We start from the raw sequence: 19,179 nt of genomic DNA on the forward strand, positions 1-19,179 counted from the left end.
AGAGTTAAACACGTCTTGAACTTGTTCGAAAAACTAAGTATCGTGGCCATCCGAGTGTAATATGCAAATGCTCGCCTACCGAGCGCTTCCTCTCCTAATTTCTCGCGGATGTTCGAAAACCGCGGCGTTTTGCAACGCTAGGAGGCCGCAGCGAGACGGTTCGACGATTATGCAAATTTGAGCATTACCGAATTTCGGCTCGTTAACCTGTTTCCACTGAAAGATGATCTGCAACAGAGCTCTACGTTCATCATTGCGGAATTAGAGATTGCGCAAGGAAAAAACGATGTACATATTTGTTCGGAATCGTAGACTAAGTCTCCATGTTTAGAACGCTTCTTTCATATTATGACGATTGTCACAACTTCAGTTTCATAGTTAGAGATCCCTACTTCATTTGAACATTTTAACTAATAAATAAAGTTTTACAAATTACACTAAAAAATTTATTCTTCTTATGTTTATATTTTTTTTATTTATTTGTTATATTGCTTGTCAATTTTGTCAAAATTAATAAGGATCATTATTTTAGAATAAAAACTTATTTTACATAAAAGTTAGTATGTAAAACTAATTAGATACTGTACCCGTATAATTCGATGTATGCGTTCCCGTGTATGTCGATGCACGTGTACGTACCTGGATATCCGTGTATTTTAATACCCGTTCAAAACCGTGATCTCTATTTCATACCAGTGCAGCTATTCTAAGGAGTATGATTTTCGTTATAATAATTACCACTAAATCTACCGACGTCCATTTGGTAACTATTTCTATCGTGATGGGACTAATGAAACCTTTTTCAATTAAATGCAAAAATATTTTACGTGGAACTAAATCGAATGATGGATGAAACAATTGTATATAATTGATATGTAGCATATAAAACAATTACACAACAATTTTAAAACGGTCATTTGACCGGTTGTGGTAGGTTTAGTGTTAAATAGCGATTGCTCCAGGCTACGAGGACTGAAACGGAATAATCTTGTTAATTAGCAACTTATCTCGTTGCATTAATCATTTGCGATATTTATATCAAGTATTATTTCCAACACATGTGGTATCAGCTGTAAAAATTTGAGAGAGTTGATAATTTTTATATTCCTACACATATTCTTTCTTATAATTAGTTTTTTTTTTATACGGTTGTACATTTGATCATTCCCTGTATTTGAGGGAGTGTTCATTTTCCCATCATTTTCTCTGCATTTCCTCTAACGTTTCCGTTCATATACCCTCGTTTTCTTCTCACTTTCCTTTCATTTTCCTTTTAATTTGCTTTCGCTACCTTTCAATTTCCGTTCATTCTTCTTTCATTTCCTCTCACGTTCCTTCCATTTTTCTTCAATTTCCTTTTGTTATATCAACTTTTCCAAATACTTTGTACTTCCAGACTTAGTAATTTATACGAGGAACAATTCTGCTCTCAGAGAGCCACGATTACATCACCGATTACAAAATGGCTTTTACAAACCGTTCTTTTTAATTGTCGATTCATTGTATGGATATTCTGAGTTTAACAGGTGTTTGGTGACTCACGGATAGGGGTACGCAAAGAGAAGAAATAGCGTCGATTAAGTCATTTCGGTTTCGCGGTATTCGCCTCGACAATTTGCCAGGTGGAATTCTTTTCATCCACAAAGTGAATTCATAGCGGTGACAGGAAGTCGTGTAGCGCAGCCAACTATCGGTTACGTCGCCGATACGTTATGCCGCTCGTGTTCATCGCGGTGCATTAAAATCTCACGCACGGAAGCCGCCGAGACCTATTGCATAACTGTGCGTATCCTCGTGCCAGCTTTTCGATCGTTTAGCCGGTTACGCGTTCTCACAGTCGAATATTCCGCCAATTTTTGCGACAGGTTAACTAGAAAACAAGAACGTTCGATGAACTTTCGAGCAAACACTTTAAATCCTAATTTAATCATAAATAAAGACATGTTGCTTTAAATGGATAGAATGTTATAAATGGAGAATTTGGTACAGGGTAGTAAGATGAAACTGAATTTCTCTGTAATAGAAAAATTATATTTCGTTACTCACATCCTACTTACTATTAGAATATTATTTACAAAATTTCTACCTGTAATTAAGAAACGACACTTAATCAATTCCTGACTACAAACTTTATTAATAACATTAGTTAACCCTTTGCACTCGAGAGGTGACTCTCAGTCGCATCTTAAGGTAATGCAAGTAACTCGAGAGGTGACTCTCGGTCACCACCGAGTTCGATGCAGTAAATCGACCAGCAATTACGTTTGTTTAGGCTTCGTTTCTGTGGAACTCGAAGTTTCGTAAACGAAACGATCGTCGGTGAAGTAAAGGTGGCTCGATTCTCAAATAATTTTGCATTATTATATTTCAAAGTCGATATAAGCTTAGCATTCGTGACTTTTACCACGTGTACATCTTATTTTGTTTTCCTCTGTCGTGTCTATCGCGATCTACTGTATTAACGCTCGGGAGAGCGCAGCAATATTCAAATTAATGCAATACAGTTCCTTTACATGTACGTAACTGTTATTTGTAATCGAAAATTTCTTTTTTGTTGAATAATTATTAGACCGCGTATCCTTATGCATTTATAGGAAATTTGAATATGCAAGAAACTACAAAATCCAAACAATATGCAAGAATATAAAAAAGATTGAAAGTAAAGTTCGTGTTACAATATTTGCAGAATTTGCAGAAAGATCCGCAGTCTAATAATTATACACGCCAGACGAACAAATTGCACCAGAATACGTATGTATACGTATGTATACGTATGTCCATGCAGGCGTTCTGTCAAAATGTTAAGAACATCTAAAAACAAAATTTCATCTGATTTGGGTAAAAATAATACGAGTTAAAATCACAAACATGCATAAACAGTGGTTCGCGTTTGTTTGGCCGGTTGAAAATGTTCATGCAGGCGTTCTGTCAAAATGTTAAGAACATCTAAAAACAAAATTTCATCTGATTTGGGTACAAATAATACGAGTTAAAATCACAAACATGCATAAACAGTGGTTCGCGTTTGTTTGGTCGGTTGAAAATGTTCATGCAGGCGTTCTGTCAAAATGTTAAGAACATCTAAAAACAAAATTTCATCTGATTTGGGTAAAAATAATACGAGTTAAAATCACAAACATGCATAAACGGTGGTTCGCGTTTGTTTGGTCGGTTGAAAATGTTCATCTAGACAAGAACTGTATCCCTTTCTGGTTGCACGACTGAAAATGATTCGCAGAAGTTCGCAGTTAATGTAAGGGGTCTGATTGCGAAGCGACTGGTTGGTACGGGCAGAAGAAAACACGCAGGAATCCTCTTCCTTGAGAGCGGTATTCGTAGGTTAAATCGTAGACACGTGCGCAGCGGTGTAAGTCACGCCGGAAGTCGAGGGTACTTGACCTTAAGGTCCGCTTTCGTGAGCGTACCGTCGCGTCCGTTGGAGACGAGTCGTAGGATGGATGAACGAGGATAAAAACCGCTCGTCTAGTCCACGTGTCCTGCGTTTCATTTCCCTTTCCTTTTTCCTTTTTCCTTTTTCCTTTACTCGTTTCTCCTGGACGACGAAGACGGTTTCCTCTTCTGCGCCTGAGTCATCCCGACGCCGACGGTTCCACGGGATGAAACAAAGGCGTGTACCAAGACACGATTTGCAAACGACACGCGAGCGGCTCGGTTTCCGGTACCAGCGCTCTTTCCTTCGTTCGTTGCGATCCCTCCTCCACGAGCGAGAAGGAGGGAACGACCGATACGTCTTTCCGCGAATCGTGTTCGTTCGGTTCCTCAATGCTACAACCACACGCTACTCTTCCACTAACGATCAAGTGAAATTCTGGCGTTTTTCAGCTCTCTGTCTTTGTGCGCTCTTTCTTTATGCTATTTATTTTGTGGGAATTTTTATGCGATCCCTATCCACCGCACAAAAACAGGTTTGACTGTGCTAACAATCTCCTTAATTACATACAGTCTTTTCGTTTACATCTTATATTGAATTTTAACATTCCTGGAACAGTCATTCATTCGCTCCGTCGTTTAACCCTTTGCGCTCGAGGCATTTCTCTATAGAATCAAATCCAGTCCATTTTTATAATAAATTTCAGTGAAACCAAAAACTCTACTTCGAAGAAAAACATCTAAGAACGTTCATCACTCGATGTATTATTATTTCAATTAATAATTAGTTGTATTCCGATGTAAGTGAGTTTGAAATTGTACGTTCACAAAATCACTTTTAAATTACATATGTCGCCCTAGAGGCGCCACCCGAGCGCAAAGGGTTAAATACCGTTTACCGTATCTCATACATTCATTTGTAAATCTGTTGGGCTACGCTGGCGTCCTTACTGTAGCTGGGTACGCCCATGCCACAGCCCCTGAAGGGTTTCGGCTCGCGATTCTGTAGATGTTGACCTGTAGAGATCGATAGCTATTGGTAGATATCAAAATAAATTTATAAAACGCTGTAGACGGTTCAGTTTCGCTTTATAAATATTATAACAGATGTTTCACTAATTACAACAATATTTTCTTTTTTGTACAGATTTAACGTCGCATTAATCTCTTGAATATGGTTACTAGCGACGGCTGTTAGGAGTGGAAAATGTGAAGTGGTTAAATCTTGTTACCTAATAATGAATATTTAACAACAGAGAGGAATTGATATGTTTATTCAGTACTGTTGAAGTTTCCGGGTAAGGTAGGCTCAAGCTGAGCTTTAATACGGAATTCTAAGTACTTAGGACAGTCCTAGAGGATATGTTTCAGGGTTACTACGGCGTTACAGGAATTGCACGTTGGAGGATCAGATTTAAAATATGTGCGAATGAGTAAATTTCGTGTGACCTTTCCTGAGTCAGTTAAAAATTACACGTGGTCTTCTGTCTGATTGTTGTACGGGTGCAGATTTATCAAAGAATTCTGCATAGACTTCAAATGCGTGTGTTTGTTAAAATTAGTTAATAAGGCATTATAAACAGTTCAGATTTGCTTCATAAATATCATAACAGATGTTTCACGTATTGTATACACTTTTTTTTCTTGTTACTTTCGCAATTTACATAAATAGCTATTTTTTTTTATAATCTATCTATTCTAGAGACTTCCGAGAATATGTAAAATATCATTGTTTCTAAAAAAATAAGTTAATAAATTACAATTTGACATAGTTTTTTTGGAAATTGATCGGTGTACGAATACTTTCTACAACCACTGTATATTCATTTCGTTCAGCGAAAGTTTCCACATCGTATTGGCTTCTCCGTAGATTTATCGTCGTTTCACTTGGACGCGTATCGAATAGCGCTATTCAGAATTACGAGCATACCGTGATCCAGCGTTTCGTTTCGGAACCACCTTTTGCGAGGAATCCCAGTGCCAGGAAAGAGGTGAAGGTCCGAGCGTGCAGAACGCTCGTTTTTCCCGCCTTCCTCTATCCTCTATCTCGAATCCGCTACGGAGGGAGCGTTGAAAAACCGAAATGAATCGCGTGGAAGCGTGAAGAAGATGGTCGCCGGTCGACGACCTCGTGGATTCTCGCGTTGCGACTGTTTTTTCGGTCCACGTTCGATATTTCCGTCTACACGAACGATCAGTTGATAGTTTAGACGAGACAACCATCCTGTTGCGAGTTGCGAGAGACTCGCTTGGATATTCGCGTGCGGCTAATTGGCTATCTCCTTTTCTCTTTCTCTATCCCTCTCTTGGCGGGAAACGTTCCTATTATTCGGTAAGAAACAACGCCTCGATTGCGCCTGGGAAAGGGTTGTCAACCTCAAATGTCTCCGTGAATTAGCCAATATCTATTACGTATATCTATCCTCAACCAGGACCTCATACCAGAACATCATTAACACTAAACGCACCAAACAATAACCCTTTTCAAGATTTACTTCAATATTGTACATTTATTGTTATTTCTTTCCCTTTTCCAACTGTCTGTACATTTTTATATTATCTGATTCTTCAATTTTCCGGTCTTCTCTTAGCTTATTTTTTACCGAGATAAATTCTTTGCATACCTTACATACCACGACGGATCATTTGTGATCTCCTTACGAAATTCACACGTATTTTTCTGCAGTTCTCCAAATAGAACCTTAGTTCTGAGCTCAGATATACTTCTCAAGTTATGGTTTCGTTCATCCGAATGCGATACATTTCGGCGTAATAGCCGTAGGGATGGTTTTTGTGCAGTTATTGTAGAGAAATTTGTGCATTTATGGAGTCTTTACTGTTAACTCACTCTCTATAGCTGAACAAAATAGAAATACAGTCCCATATTCAGAGTCAGAAAGTAAAAATCAGAGCATACGAAAAATCAAATACGACAAGGAGTGAATAATTCTTGTTATATTCGATACATTGGCCCTCTGTGTAAGTAATTAATCATTTCATTTACATATCAAAGTAAATAAATAGTGTAAATAATTTAGAAAAGTAAATAAATAGTGTGTTTGATTATTTTATTAGAAATCAGAAGTTATGTTCCCAAATATTTTCTTTAAAAAGTAAACAATTTCTTTCAGAATTCAACGTTTACTTCACAAAGAGTCTCATGACTCCTTCTGGTAAGATAGGTATAAAAAAGTGTCGATAAGTTTAAGGCTAATTGATTATTGCAATGATAATTGACTATTTGAAAATATATGCGTTTGATTATTTGATTAGAAATCCGGAGTTATATTACGAATTATTTTTCGCAGTTCATTATCTCTACATTAATTCTCTATTACGAGTAACATAGATTACACCATTTTAAACTGATATAAATATTTATAACCGGACTCCTCCTATCTTCGACTCGAATCCCGAATTTCGGAACACCATACTCGAGTTCATTAGCAACGCATCTCAGTTTGCATCTCGCAGTGCGAGGATTGTGATTCAGTAGAACGATGTTACGCAAGCCAACCTTGATCGAGGAAAGAATAAGTATCGATGATCGAAGGTTGAACGGAGACGACACCGGATCACCTTCGAGAGGGAGGATAGTTCGAAGCAGGAAGTCCCTGCGCGCGTGAGAGACGGCTGCAAACCGTGCAACTTTAAAATTTCTCAAAGTAAATTGCTTACGTAATTAAATTCTATTAGACGTCGTTACAGCTAACAGAATTTGATTGCGTAAATCACAATGAGGAATCGATCAACCTTATTTGGAATTTAGTATCGATCCATCTACTGCTAATTCTTTTATTGCTCGCCAATTGTCCTCGGCGTGCAACGAAGGTATTCCTCAACAGGAAAAGAAATATCGAGAATCGAACGAGCAAGGACTCGATTTGGTCCGGGGTGAAAAGAAGTGGAAAAAAACGACGAGGAGTCAAGTTCACGACTATCTCATCATTGTTCTTCTTTCTCGTTGACGATAATTTTAAACCAAAGGTGATCATTGTCATTTCACTCGGTCCGTGGGTCACCAGGGATTCTCTGATCAGATTTATCTTCTCATTCGATCTAACTTTCGATTTGGAGCCAACAACAACTGCGCTCCGTAGTAATCGTTAATTTTACGCGTTAGAGTTATTTTGATAAAATTTTCTCAACAGTAAAATTGTATAATCTATCAGCAAAAAAGGTTATTTTACGTTGTTTAATATTTTTGTATCGCACAGTTATGTACGAGTGCTCGCATAATAATATGTTCAGTCTTATCTGTCTTTAAGAAGACCCATCAAAATTGTGAAAAATATGATGTTAACGATATTTTTCCAAGAAAAGTATACAACATGACGTAACATATACGATATACTAGACTGCGGATTTATATGCATTTATAAAAAATTTGAATGCGCAAGAAACTGCAAATTGCACACAGTATATAATAATATAAAGAAATATTGAATAAAAATTCATATTATCATATTTGCCGAGTAAAAGCAATTCCTATTTAGGTTCAATTTTAGTAAGTACGTTAGTAAAGACTTTATTTTGTATAAACATTCGCAGTCTAATAATATACGTATAAAAAATATGATATTAACGTTATTTTTCCGAGAAAAGTATACAACATGAAGCAACATATACATTATATAATAACTAGACTGCGGATTTATATCCATTTATAGAAAATTTGAATGCGCAAGAAACTGCAAATTGCACACAGTATATAATAATATAAAGAAATATTGAATAAAAATTCATATTATCATATTTGATAATCCGAATTTTATAATTAAATTCTTAATATCTCTAATCATTAATAAAAAAACTTTTGGCATTCAAAATGCCTTGAGTTAAACTTCAAGTAATAAAAATACGGACAAAGTGTAAAATAATATATGGACGAATACAATATAAGATTAGTATGCTTCTTTGCTGCGATGGCTAACAGTAAGAGCAGGCATACGACCGAAACGATAAAAAAAGCTTTGGTGGCTGAGAGTAGATATACGACCGCAAAAGGTTAATAAAATAAATTATATTTGTATTCTTGAATACTTTGTGAACGAGTATCAAATACTTTTGTTACTTCATGTTGTATACTTTTCTAAACAGAAAATCGTTGATATCACGCTTTTGTTCAGAATTTGATGAGAGGTAAGACTAGCTTCAATTGGTTACGAGTGCGAGTACTGTCACAGTGCCATACGTAATAAGAGTTTGAGAAACACTGTTCCAAACGACCACGCCGTTAACTACGGGCAAATTAATTGCACGCGAGCGAGGTGGAATACTGGAATTCAGTCTTAATTCGCAAAGCTTGCCTAACAATTAACGTCACATTGTTTCATAATCGCGAACTTCCTAGAGACTTGGGGGACAGAAGCGAAAATTAGACTCCTCTGCTATTCCGATGGAATCCCGTGTATACAAATTTTAATCGTTATTCGAGATTGCACGGTTGCGAGGAAGAACACTGGAAATTCTCATAGTTGTACCATAACATGTTAAATAAGATCCATGGTCTCGATTCGACGTTTATTGTTCTTATCTTCTACGCTACTTTATTTAACCCTAGAATGACTTCTGGCGAGTTTTACTTCTGGAGATTGGTTTTAACTTAGACTGTAGTTGAACACTATTTTCTGACGTTCTTTCTAAAAGGTACTGTTTTTATGCTAGGTTCGTTAATTCGTTTACTATGAAGCAAATTCAAAGCGTTTTGCCATTTGGTGCCAAGATTTAATACAGATGTATAATCTAGGTTACTATTTTGATAATAAAAAGTGATAGTAAATTTGCTGTTTTAAAAAGAAAATTTACAATCTTCTTTTGTAATAATTCGTGACTCAAAAGGCTATAAACTTATCCCTTGAGAAATTGCATTAAATTTGAACTACGAGGAATGGGTTAAACATATTAATTGTGAGGATGAATGATAACATAGGGATAGACGTTGAAATAATTTTACGGACAAAAGACATTTGTTATAATTAAAAAAACGATTTTCCTGGTTTTGGCGCCAGCTGTTCCTATGAAATCATAGTATCATAGAAATCATAATCATATATCATTCGTTGTTTTCTATAACTACAGCATCGCACTCGCACCGCAGTGAGCATACTCACTAAGGAAGAAGTTGTTTGAAATCACCCCCCGAACCACCCCTTTCAAAGACCTCCAACATTTTTGGGGCACCCTGTATAATTCTATAAGCGGCTCCCGGAGGTATGATGCATTTTCAACGTGACCTGCAAAATCATTTGGCTTGGCCACCCCTCCGATAAACTTAAGATTCCGTTGATATTGCACGACTGTAATTCTTCTTCCCCTTAAATTGATTGTACCTGAGCTATCTCGGATGAAATATTTGAAAAAATAGCAAAATAGTTCATTCTTATCCGGATTAACAGCCTGCTTATCATAGAAGTATGCGTGGGTAACAAGCGGTATTTTGCTACATCGTGTAAGATTATAACTGAGACGAGATAATCTCCTTTCATACGACCATCGGAAATGCTAATCGAAAAACTGTTGAACGTAATATTGTTTAATCGTTGTGCTATTACACACGCCGGTGGATGTGCTGTTATTTCGAGGTGAACGTACGTTGTGCGACTAATTGATGGCAGGTCATCGAATCAAATCGCGGGATTTTCTTGAGAAAGATCGAACGAGGAAACGGTACACTTCCCTCCTTTTCACCATGGATCCCGTAAAAAAACAGTTAGTGTCTTGCGTAGATCGGATGGCTTCACGCTGAGTTTTGCGCCTTCGATCGTCAATTTTTTGATCGACGATAAAATAATGTTCGTATGGTTGCGACAACGAAAGCTGATTCCATCGACGCGTCGTTCAGAACAGGCTTCTGATCGTTCTTTGATAAACCGTGAACAAACGGCACGTAATAGTGCGTATTCACCGCCGAGTGGATTTCTTTAGACTCTCGTATCGTAAAAAGTTACTTCGGTCATTCTTTGATTCTCAACGCACTGTCGGAACAGAGCACGGAAACTCTAGTTTGTTGGCTCGAGACAAAAAAAAACTTGAAAGAATTTAATTCTATATGTATGCTTTATAGAAAAAGTCAAGAAGTCAATCGAAGAAAAATAATTAAACATGGAAAACAATTTTAAACGAAGATGTTGAGAGGTATTTACTAGACTCCCTTGGTAGAAATAGCACCAAACTCATTCTATTGCAGAATTTTTAGGATATTTGAATCTAGGAAATAAATTTCTGCTCTTTCTGCCTTTATCTAACGTAATTAACGTGACAATCGTAACGAGAATCTCGTTACGAGATCTCTTGAAACGAGTTTCGCTTAAATCGGCGCGTGCCCCGCGCGTTATCAAGACCGAGTATCTCGAAAAGGAAGTCTCCTAGAAGAAATCTTCATCCTACTTTGTCGATTCGTTTTTTATCGAGAAATCGAGCTATTTCCGCATCAGAAATTACATAACACCCTGTATATTACGTAGCTTTTGACAAAGAGAATTTCTAGTTTTTCTTCTCTTTAATATTGCAATTGGTACGAAACAGTTGCAAAATGATAAACGTCACGCAAGAAATATCGTGCTCTTTTCTGAAAACTATTATGCACATATACAGTTATGCTTCAGAGCTTGAAAATAAAAGTCTAACGATACGGATAGCAAGCCTTTCACAACGAAGATCGTTGCATCGAAGAGATCGTCATCTCTACGCTCTCAAGGAGAATCCTTTTAGCGAAACTGAAAAGGTGATCGCTCGCTGATATTTTTAGTCCGATTACGAGACGAAAATTCTTACGAACCGCGGGTTATTAAACTCTGAGTTAGCGGCTCGAAACGTGGTCCGCATCGCTAATGATAAATTACCGTACGACGCTCGAGGAGCGAAAGACGGTTGCTCGATAAGAATCGATCCTAATCGAACCGTTGCTGTGTGTCGTCCGATCGAACATCGGACACCAACACATCGCGCTTCGTGAGAATAAAAGGTGCCAACTGTTTGCAATTGATCGACGATAGGTACCGTTATGCCATTCACACTCCTGAAGAATGACGACCGAGTCGAACTTTGTCATGAGATTTACAGTTAAATGGAACAGGAACTCGTCGGTTTGGTCAATACGTGAACCGATACGTCGGCAAAACTTTATTTTGGATTGCGCTTTAATAGTTTGGTGATATTGGAATCATTTTTAATACATCGCTCCTTGTATGTATATACGTACATGTACATTATTCGATACGTATAGATATAACATTTTCTATTTTTATTTTTAAATATATATACATTGTATTTAAATGTAATAACATTATTATATAAATATTTATACATATGAGAATGAAGCCCTGACTGATTACAATCAATGTCCAGGCTAAACCCTTGAACCTAGAAAGCTGAAATTTTGCACAGAGGTTTTCTTTATGATGTGTACAAGGAATAAGAAAGGATATTTCGAAATTCAACTCCTAAGAGGGTAAAAAGGGGTTGCAATGTTGGTATTCTACGCGGGTGAAATCACCGGATGCAGCTAGTTTAAAAATAAAAATAGAAAATTTTCATTTATAACCCATTCACTGCGGGACGATCTTTAGTAGATATTCCAAGTGACGTAGAGGTCTGAATTTAAGAAATATATCAGTTTATAGGAAATGATAAGACGGAACTTTTTTATAATTACAGTTTATTCATAAGACGTTTAGTCTCTAAAATAGAAATTAAGAACGTAGAAGACCATTTTTTCTATGAATTCAATTACATTTGGAATAGTGAAAATGAAAGCATGGTTAGTTGACAATTACTTATTTGTCGATATATTGAAAAATATTACCTCGTAGAGGATGACAAGACGAAACTTTTATATATTTACAGTTTGTTCATAGGACGTTTAGTTTCAGCGATAAGAATTAAAAATCTTAGAAGACCTTTCTCCTGAAATTCAATTTTTCCAACGAACTTTTAACTTTTCAATTTTTATTTCCAAAACTAAGCATTCTACGAATAAACTGTAAATATAAAAAAGTTTCTTCTCATCGTCCCTTATAAGCTGATATTTTTTTTTAAATCGATTTAACGAATACAAACATTTCTCGGAGCTTATCTCTGGAGATCGTATATATACGCCCTCCGCAGTCAAAGGGATAATTGTATGGAATACACGTATATCCGATTTTTTAATTAGAAATAAAAATACACATGATTACGGTTAAATGTGACAGATGGTCTCGTATACATGTCTCCCATCACAACGCAACAAGTACATTTTATTATTTAAAATAAAAATCCTAATTATTACAGAATAATTATTACAAGATTTAATTATCACAGAAAACAGAGCGAGGTGTCTACGCTTATAATTACGTATTGGTCGATAGAATACGATATTATAAAGAAAAAGAAAATCGTGCAACAATATTTACAGTAAACCCCGGTTGTATAAAATTAAAACGAGTATGCTCGGTTTCATACGACCAGCGAAGGTAACGTTTCTATTCCACGAGTTGACCTTTCAGCTCGAATCGAAGCCAAGCTTCGAACGTGTCGCTCAATGAGGAGAGTGAATGGGATTCATCGGGAAGTGATCCGATGAGTCATTCGCTATGTAGCTCGAATACGAACTTGTCTGGATTATCTTTAATTATATATCATTGGAAGTATTCTTCTTCTTTTACCAATTACGCGACTTCTTTTAAAATAAATTATTGTATCGTTTTGTATGAAATTCTCATAACTAGGAAATGTGAGAAATGAACAAATACTACTTATACAATTCGGTATATACCGATACATACAATTATTAGTTTCGACACTAAACCTACCACGACCGGTTAAATGGCCGTTTTCAAACTTTTGTATACAGTTTATATATAGAATATATAAATCGTACACAATTTTTTTATGCATTATTGGACTTAGCATCACGTGAAACCTTTTTGCATTCAATTGAAAAGTGTGTTTTTAAGCCTGGTCATGTGTTTGATCACATTAGGAATAAGTAGAAAAATGCGAAATCAAACAAACATAGCCAACATTCCAGTTCGACAAATCAACGGTAACCTTGTTATTTAAATATTTGCAATCGATAATCAAAAAGGAGTAACCGTTTTGATATATATATATATTAGCATTCTATAATGCGAAAATAAATAAAAGAAAACATTAAAGGTGACGAACTTTCAACGGTAACGAGGAAGACGATACATGATTTGACTAGTTAGTCGACGACATATGGTCTGTGCAAACATACGTGAATAGAGAGCGCTCAGTTAATTTTTATTTCGCCAATTTTTCTTTCATTTTTGTATTCAACTTCACACAATATATATAATAATTGTTCCTTATTCAAGTCCATTATTCATTGTTCATTATTAATCTTTCGATACAATGATTTTTCAACAATTTCAAAACGTTTATTCCTGACCTGATATGTAATAATGCACACAACTCCTTGCTTCTAACCGTAGAATAACTACACAGAGATTAAATAAACTTGCCCATCCAGTAGCGTTGAACCACAACTAAAGACGTCTTTTATTTTAAATTTACAGCAACCGCAGCGATAGCGAGCACCGTGCAGATCGAGTGCGCGAGCGAATCGATAATCGTTCACATCTCGACGGAGGGTAACATTGATTTCCATGGTCTGGTGTATCCGAGGGGTCTGTCGAAGAACAGTTCTTGTCTCCAAGAGTACAGGAGCCAACCCACCCCTATAACGTACAACCTACCCCTCAGGTCTTGCAACACCATGCCCACCGAACTGGTAAGTGCTGAAGAAACACGTTATTGGTGATGGGGTATAATGAAATAATAAAATACTAATTTTATTAATTAAAAGCTTCGATTTTATTTGAATAAGCTGAGATCTTTTCTTTACGAGGAGATGGTCAAGACTAACAGACAAACGTTATAAGTAAAAGGTAGAAAGAATTTTTAGCAGATCTGATTAGGCTCTAGGAAATTATAGGAAGGGTCCTCAATGGCTCTTGAGAGGGCAGGTCATATTCTAAACTTTCTCTTTTCTTATTCTGTACGTATATATTGTATTGTCCGTTGCTCAAGAGTTGGCGAGGCAGCTCAATTGGCTGTCGCGTAACGACGACACTCTACTCACACGTATTTTCGGTATTGGCCGAGTCGGTCACATTTACAAAGCTACCGCGTGACAGATCACTATTCAGGCGTTAGAATACGACTGTGCAGTAGAAATGGCGCGAACTGCTACTTTTGAATCACTCGTGATTCAATCACGTTCATTCTCAATCACGATGATTTTTCACAGTAATTCGTGATTCTTCGTGATCGTTTCTGATTGGTAAAGAACATTCTTTTCATTTTTCACGAATTCTGTTGTTCTCAGATTATATATGTATTATAATATGGTCTAAAAGCAATATTAATAGAATTTTAATAGAATTGAAATTTGACTCGTTTGTAGTTTCTTGAATTTCCGCTAAGAGGAGACAGCGAGACACTAACGATAACAATTAACATGAACCGCTTCTGAAACGCCATCCTCTAGACCACGGTTGTGATTGTGTGATTACCGTGAAAAATCACTAACAGTAATCACTAACGCCATCCTTACTGCGCAATGTGACTGCTCGTAAAAAAGGGGAACCCTGGGGAGGTTTAGGCGGAGCGAGCGTAATCCTCTGTCCCCACAGTCCTCTCAAGTTCATCGGTGCTTCGCCAACTCCTGAGCAACGGTCAATACATACATTCTCAGTAAATTTATTTTTGTAGCGAAATAAAAGGTTGAATTTATAGTAAATATTCCAACACGCGTGAAAATCCAACCTTTCTGCGTACCGTGACAACGAGCGATCGGTAATCCGACGGGATCGAACCTGTACAGTATACAAGCATCGAACCGCGATAATCACAAACAGATCGGCCGTATTATAACTTATTACTCTGATCGATGAGACGAAATTACCGCACGAATCGCGTGTTTCGTGCCCCAGCGCTGGTAGGCGTAGCTCGGGGTTCGCTTCAATATGGTTTAACCGAGCTATTAGCTTCTCACTTGGTTGCTCAATTTCTGGACGCACGTCGATGGCGATAATTGCGACCGCTTGTTGCGCGATAGAGGCTAGCTCCGAACTGTTGTCTAAGCTAATGACGGTTGATCGTCGGTTAGACCTTCGATCGAAGAGTTCAACCTCCGATGAAAATTGCCGGGGAGACTATTGCCACCTACGGTGTTCAATTTCGTTTAATTGGGCTTCCGCAGCATTCGATTTTACTTAGGACAAGTGCGATTCTCTAGTTATCCGTTGAATGATCTTTCTTTTCAATGTGTTATTAGATTATGGGATAGGTTAAGAGAACAAATTCAAATTCGTTTAATCGGGCTTTCGCAGCATTCGTCCGAGTTTACTTAGGACAAGTGCAATTCTCTAGTTCTCCGTTGAATGATCTTTCTTTCCAATGTGTTATTAGATTATGGGATAGGTTAAGAGAATAAATTCAAATTCGTTTAATCGGGCTTTCGCAGCATTCGTCCGAGTTTACTTAGGACAAGTGCGATTCTCTAGTTCTCCGTTGAATGATCTTTCTTTTCAATGTGATATTAGATTATGGGATAGGTTAAGAAAATAAATTCTTAGTCTGCGAGTCTTTATATTTTATCCTTTATTTCTTCGACGCAGAAGGACGTCTTTTCGCCTCAAGATACAAACTAAAAGTGAAATTTGTTTCCAAAGCACATAGGAAAACCGGCGCTTACGTCGTAGAAGAAAAATAAGGCTTGGGTCTTCCATGTGTTTTTCACACTGCTCTCTCGAATACAAATACTGCCAAAGGTCTTAGACCTCGAGTCGCCAAGGGCCCGAAGTATCCAACACTAACAGTAAGACGAAGGGTGCGGTCTAGGTCGCGAGTAAACAATCGATTCCTCGAAAAAGAAAATCCTTCGGATCGCCAAAAGTGGCGGGAACTCGACGTACCGGTAACCGCGTGGAACGTGCGCGACGTGACATCACATGATCGCGTGGTGTTACACAACAGAGCCGCGAAATAAGAAGAGCGTAAGCACCGCGGTGCACGCCGCGCCGCGGCATTGAGGCACGAGGAAGCTCGATCGGCGATCACGATCGCTCATGCGACTCGACGTGTACACACGTACCGTACGCCGCGCGAAAAAACTCGTGGAGGCGTGAATGCACGCGCTGGTACACGCCAACGAGAGAGAAAGAGGGAAAGAGTGGAAACGAAAGAGGCTCGAGAAGACGATGCAGAAGGCAGAAGGCGGATGGAAGAGGAGGCGACTGCCAGGAAGAAAAAGAAGGAAAGAAGGGAAATACGCCGGTGGTAGAGGAGGGCAGGTTCGTGTAACGAGGGAATCGTGTGTCGAGGCGAGAGATCGCTTCCTCGCCATACCATAACTGGACCGTTATGTGACCGGACTTACGGCCTTCTTCTTACGAGGCTTTACGAGAGAGATGTGTAGTATGCCAGCAGCAGCAACGGCTAATGCAGCTACGCCTTATGTCAGCGATACATACAGCGACCGTGCACACTGCACACTGCACACTGCACACGCGTGCTCGTGTCCTTAACGGATCGCTGCTTCGCTGGTTCCTTCCATTGCCCGATAATGAACTGCCGGATCACGATTCCGAGCAGAACGCCAGATACCAACCGCTGATGCATCTGCTTGCTCGCGTTTCGAAATTCTTTTCGAGACTCGTCGCTCCGCAGCGTTGCTCGCATCGGTACGGTATCGATATCGTTAATGACACGTACAGTAAGGAGCAAAATTGAATCACTCGCACCTTTCGAAAGTAGTTTTTATTATTCAAGCTCTCCAACGTTGAGTAATGGAATTTTTTGTAATTAATTATTTTATTGAAACCATAGAGTATTAACCCTTTGACTGTGGATAGCGTATATGTATACCTTCGAGAAATGGGCGCAGAGAAATGTTTATATTCGTTAAATCGATTTTTTTAAAAATATCAGCTTATAGGGGATGATGCGACGAGACTTTTTTGTATTTACAATTTATTCATAGGACGCTTACTTTCGAAAATAAAAACTGAAAAGTTAGACGTTCGTTGCAAATATTGAATTTCAAGAAAAAAGCTGTTCCGAGTTTCCAATTTTTATCTTTGCAACTAAACCTCCTATGAATAAACTATACGGATAAAAAAGTTTCATTTTGCCATTCTTTATAAGGTGATATTTTTTTTAAATTCACACCACTACGCCTATTACAATTTTTCTGTCAAAAATCGTCCCACGCTCAAAGGGTTAGCGAATATAAGTATTGGAACTTGATAAATATAACGAAAAAACACGAGAAACACTGATAATTGTGTCTCGAGTAGAAGATTGGAAAGATCATCAAACTAACGTACGCATCCGCTTTCTCCGGACGAATGCACGCGTTCGTAGCACACGAATGATTAAGTAACTCATAAGAAAGAAAAATCAACGTTGACAATTCTGTCGTTAAAACCTCAAGAATTTTCCCCTATTTTATAATTTATAGAATATCCTCTACCTTGACTACAATAACAAAAATTGAAAGAACGAGTCGATCCAGCAACAACGTGCCTTTATTGTCGCCCGATATCTTGAACACAAAACTCGTTAATTAATTCTTACACTTACGATTATAAATTTCTTCTTGATCTTAAAACTACGATCATACAGTATAATTTCAAAGTGAAAAAGTGTTGCAAGTAACCCCATTCGATGTTACCAGCGATATTCTTCCGATTCGCCACGATCGTTTCTCAAGATTCGTTCGATTAGCGCGCTCCAAGCGTTCCGTGAAATGCTAAATCGCTTCGAGGGATGAACGGCTTTTCATCGTTCGATGAATATTTTATTTTCCCGTTGGCGGTCCGCGAATCCTTTGATTGGTATCGCGGCAGACCACAACATCCGCAAAACCTCACCCACGGTCGAGCGTTCGAGCATTTCGTAAATCGATAAAGCATTCGGAGCAGGGTTGAAGCTTTTTTCGAATTTTGTATCGCACCGTTGGTCTGGGCAGGGCAACGCCCACGAGCAAGAAACGCGGAAGAGGCAATTACGCGAGCTGCGGTATCTCCCTCTGCTCGGCTATGTTCCCGTAATGCGTATTTACGGGACGCTGAATCCCTAAACGGACCGTTCCGAGTTCAATCGTATCTCGACAATGGCTGCAGACATCGCAACGCGGTCAAGGTATTGTATAGTATACCTTGGCGTAGCGACAAATCTCTCTTTGGGTATTTTATTTATCGAGTGATAAACTTAATTCTTGGAAGAAGGGAATGCTGCCTTCAAGGCTGAAGAATTCCAGCAAAAAAAGCTCGCCATGTCTTTTATTATTCAGAATCTAAACTTTAGATATTAGTCTTAACACTTTACCAACCAGTAGCAATAGGGCATATAATTAACCCTTTGCGATTGTATTAAATTTAGGCATGGCTATTGTACTGGTCGGAATTAATTTCCGAGGAACGAGCAGTGATACATTATATGCAATCTTATGAAAGATAAACAAGATTTATTAATTCTTTTGTGAACTTTAAATACATGTTTACACAATAATGTGTTTTAATGTAACGTTTTTATGTAAAAATTATATTTTATAGTTAATATCAAATAAACCGCAGCAAATCAACTAGCAGTAATGTTTGTTTAAGTTTAATTCTTTGGAACTCGAAGTGCCAATAAAATGATTGTCGTTGAGGCAAAGATGACCCGATTCTCAATTCTCAAATTAGAGATCTTATCTTCGAAATCAATTTAACCTTAGCATTCGTGACAATAGAATGCTAAGAAAGCATCTCGAGTTGCTGGTAGATACCAGAA

At 37.8% G+C, this 19,179-nt stretch overlaps 1 protein-coding gene across 1 annotated transcript in view; it reads left to right on the forward strand.

Moving 5' to 3' along the window:
* Nucleotides 1-19,179, forward strand: part of LOC128879099 (cuticlin-4) — a 142,402-nt gene that overhangs the window by 60,224 nt on the left and 62,999 nt on the right. Inside the window, exon 4 of the mRNA XM_054127987.1 lies at nucleotides 13,914-14,128. Coding sequence (XP_053983962.1) covers nucleotides 13,914-14,128 — 215 coding nt within the window. The remainder of the gene's footprint in view (nucleotides 1-13,913; nucleotides 14,129-19,179) is intronic.

The sequence above is a fragment of the Hylaeus volcanicus genome, chromosome 1 (assembly GCF_026283585.1).
Source record: "Hylaeus volcanicus isolate JK05 chromosome 1, UHH_iyHylVolc1.0_haploid, whole genome shotgun sequence".
NCBI classification, from domain to species: Eukaryota; Metazoa; Arthropoda; class Insecta; order Hymenoptera; family Colletidae; genus Hylaeus; species Hylaeus volcanicus.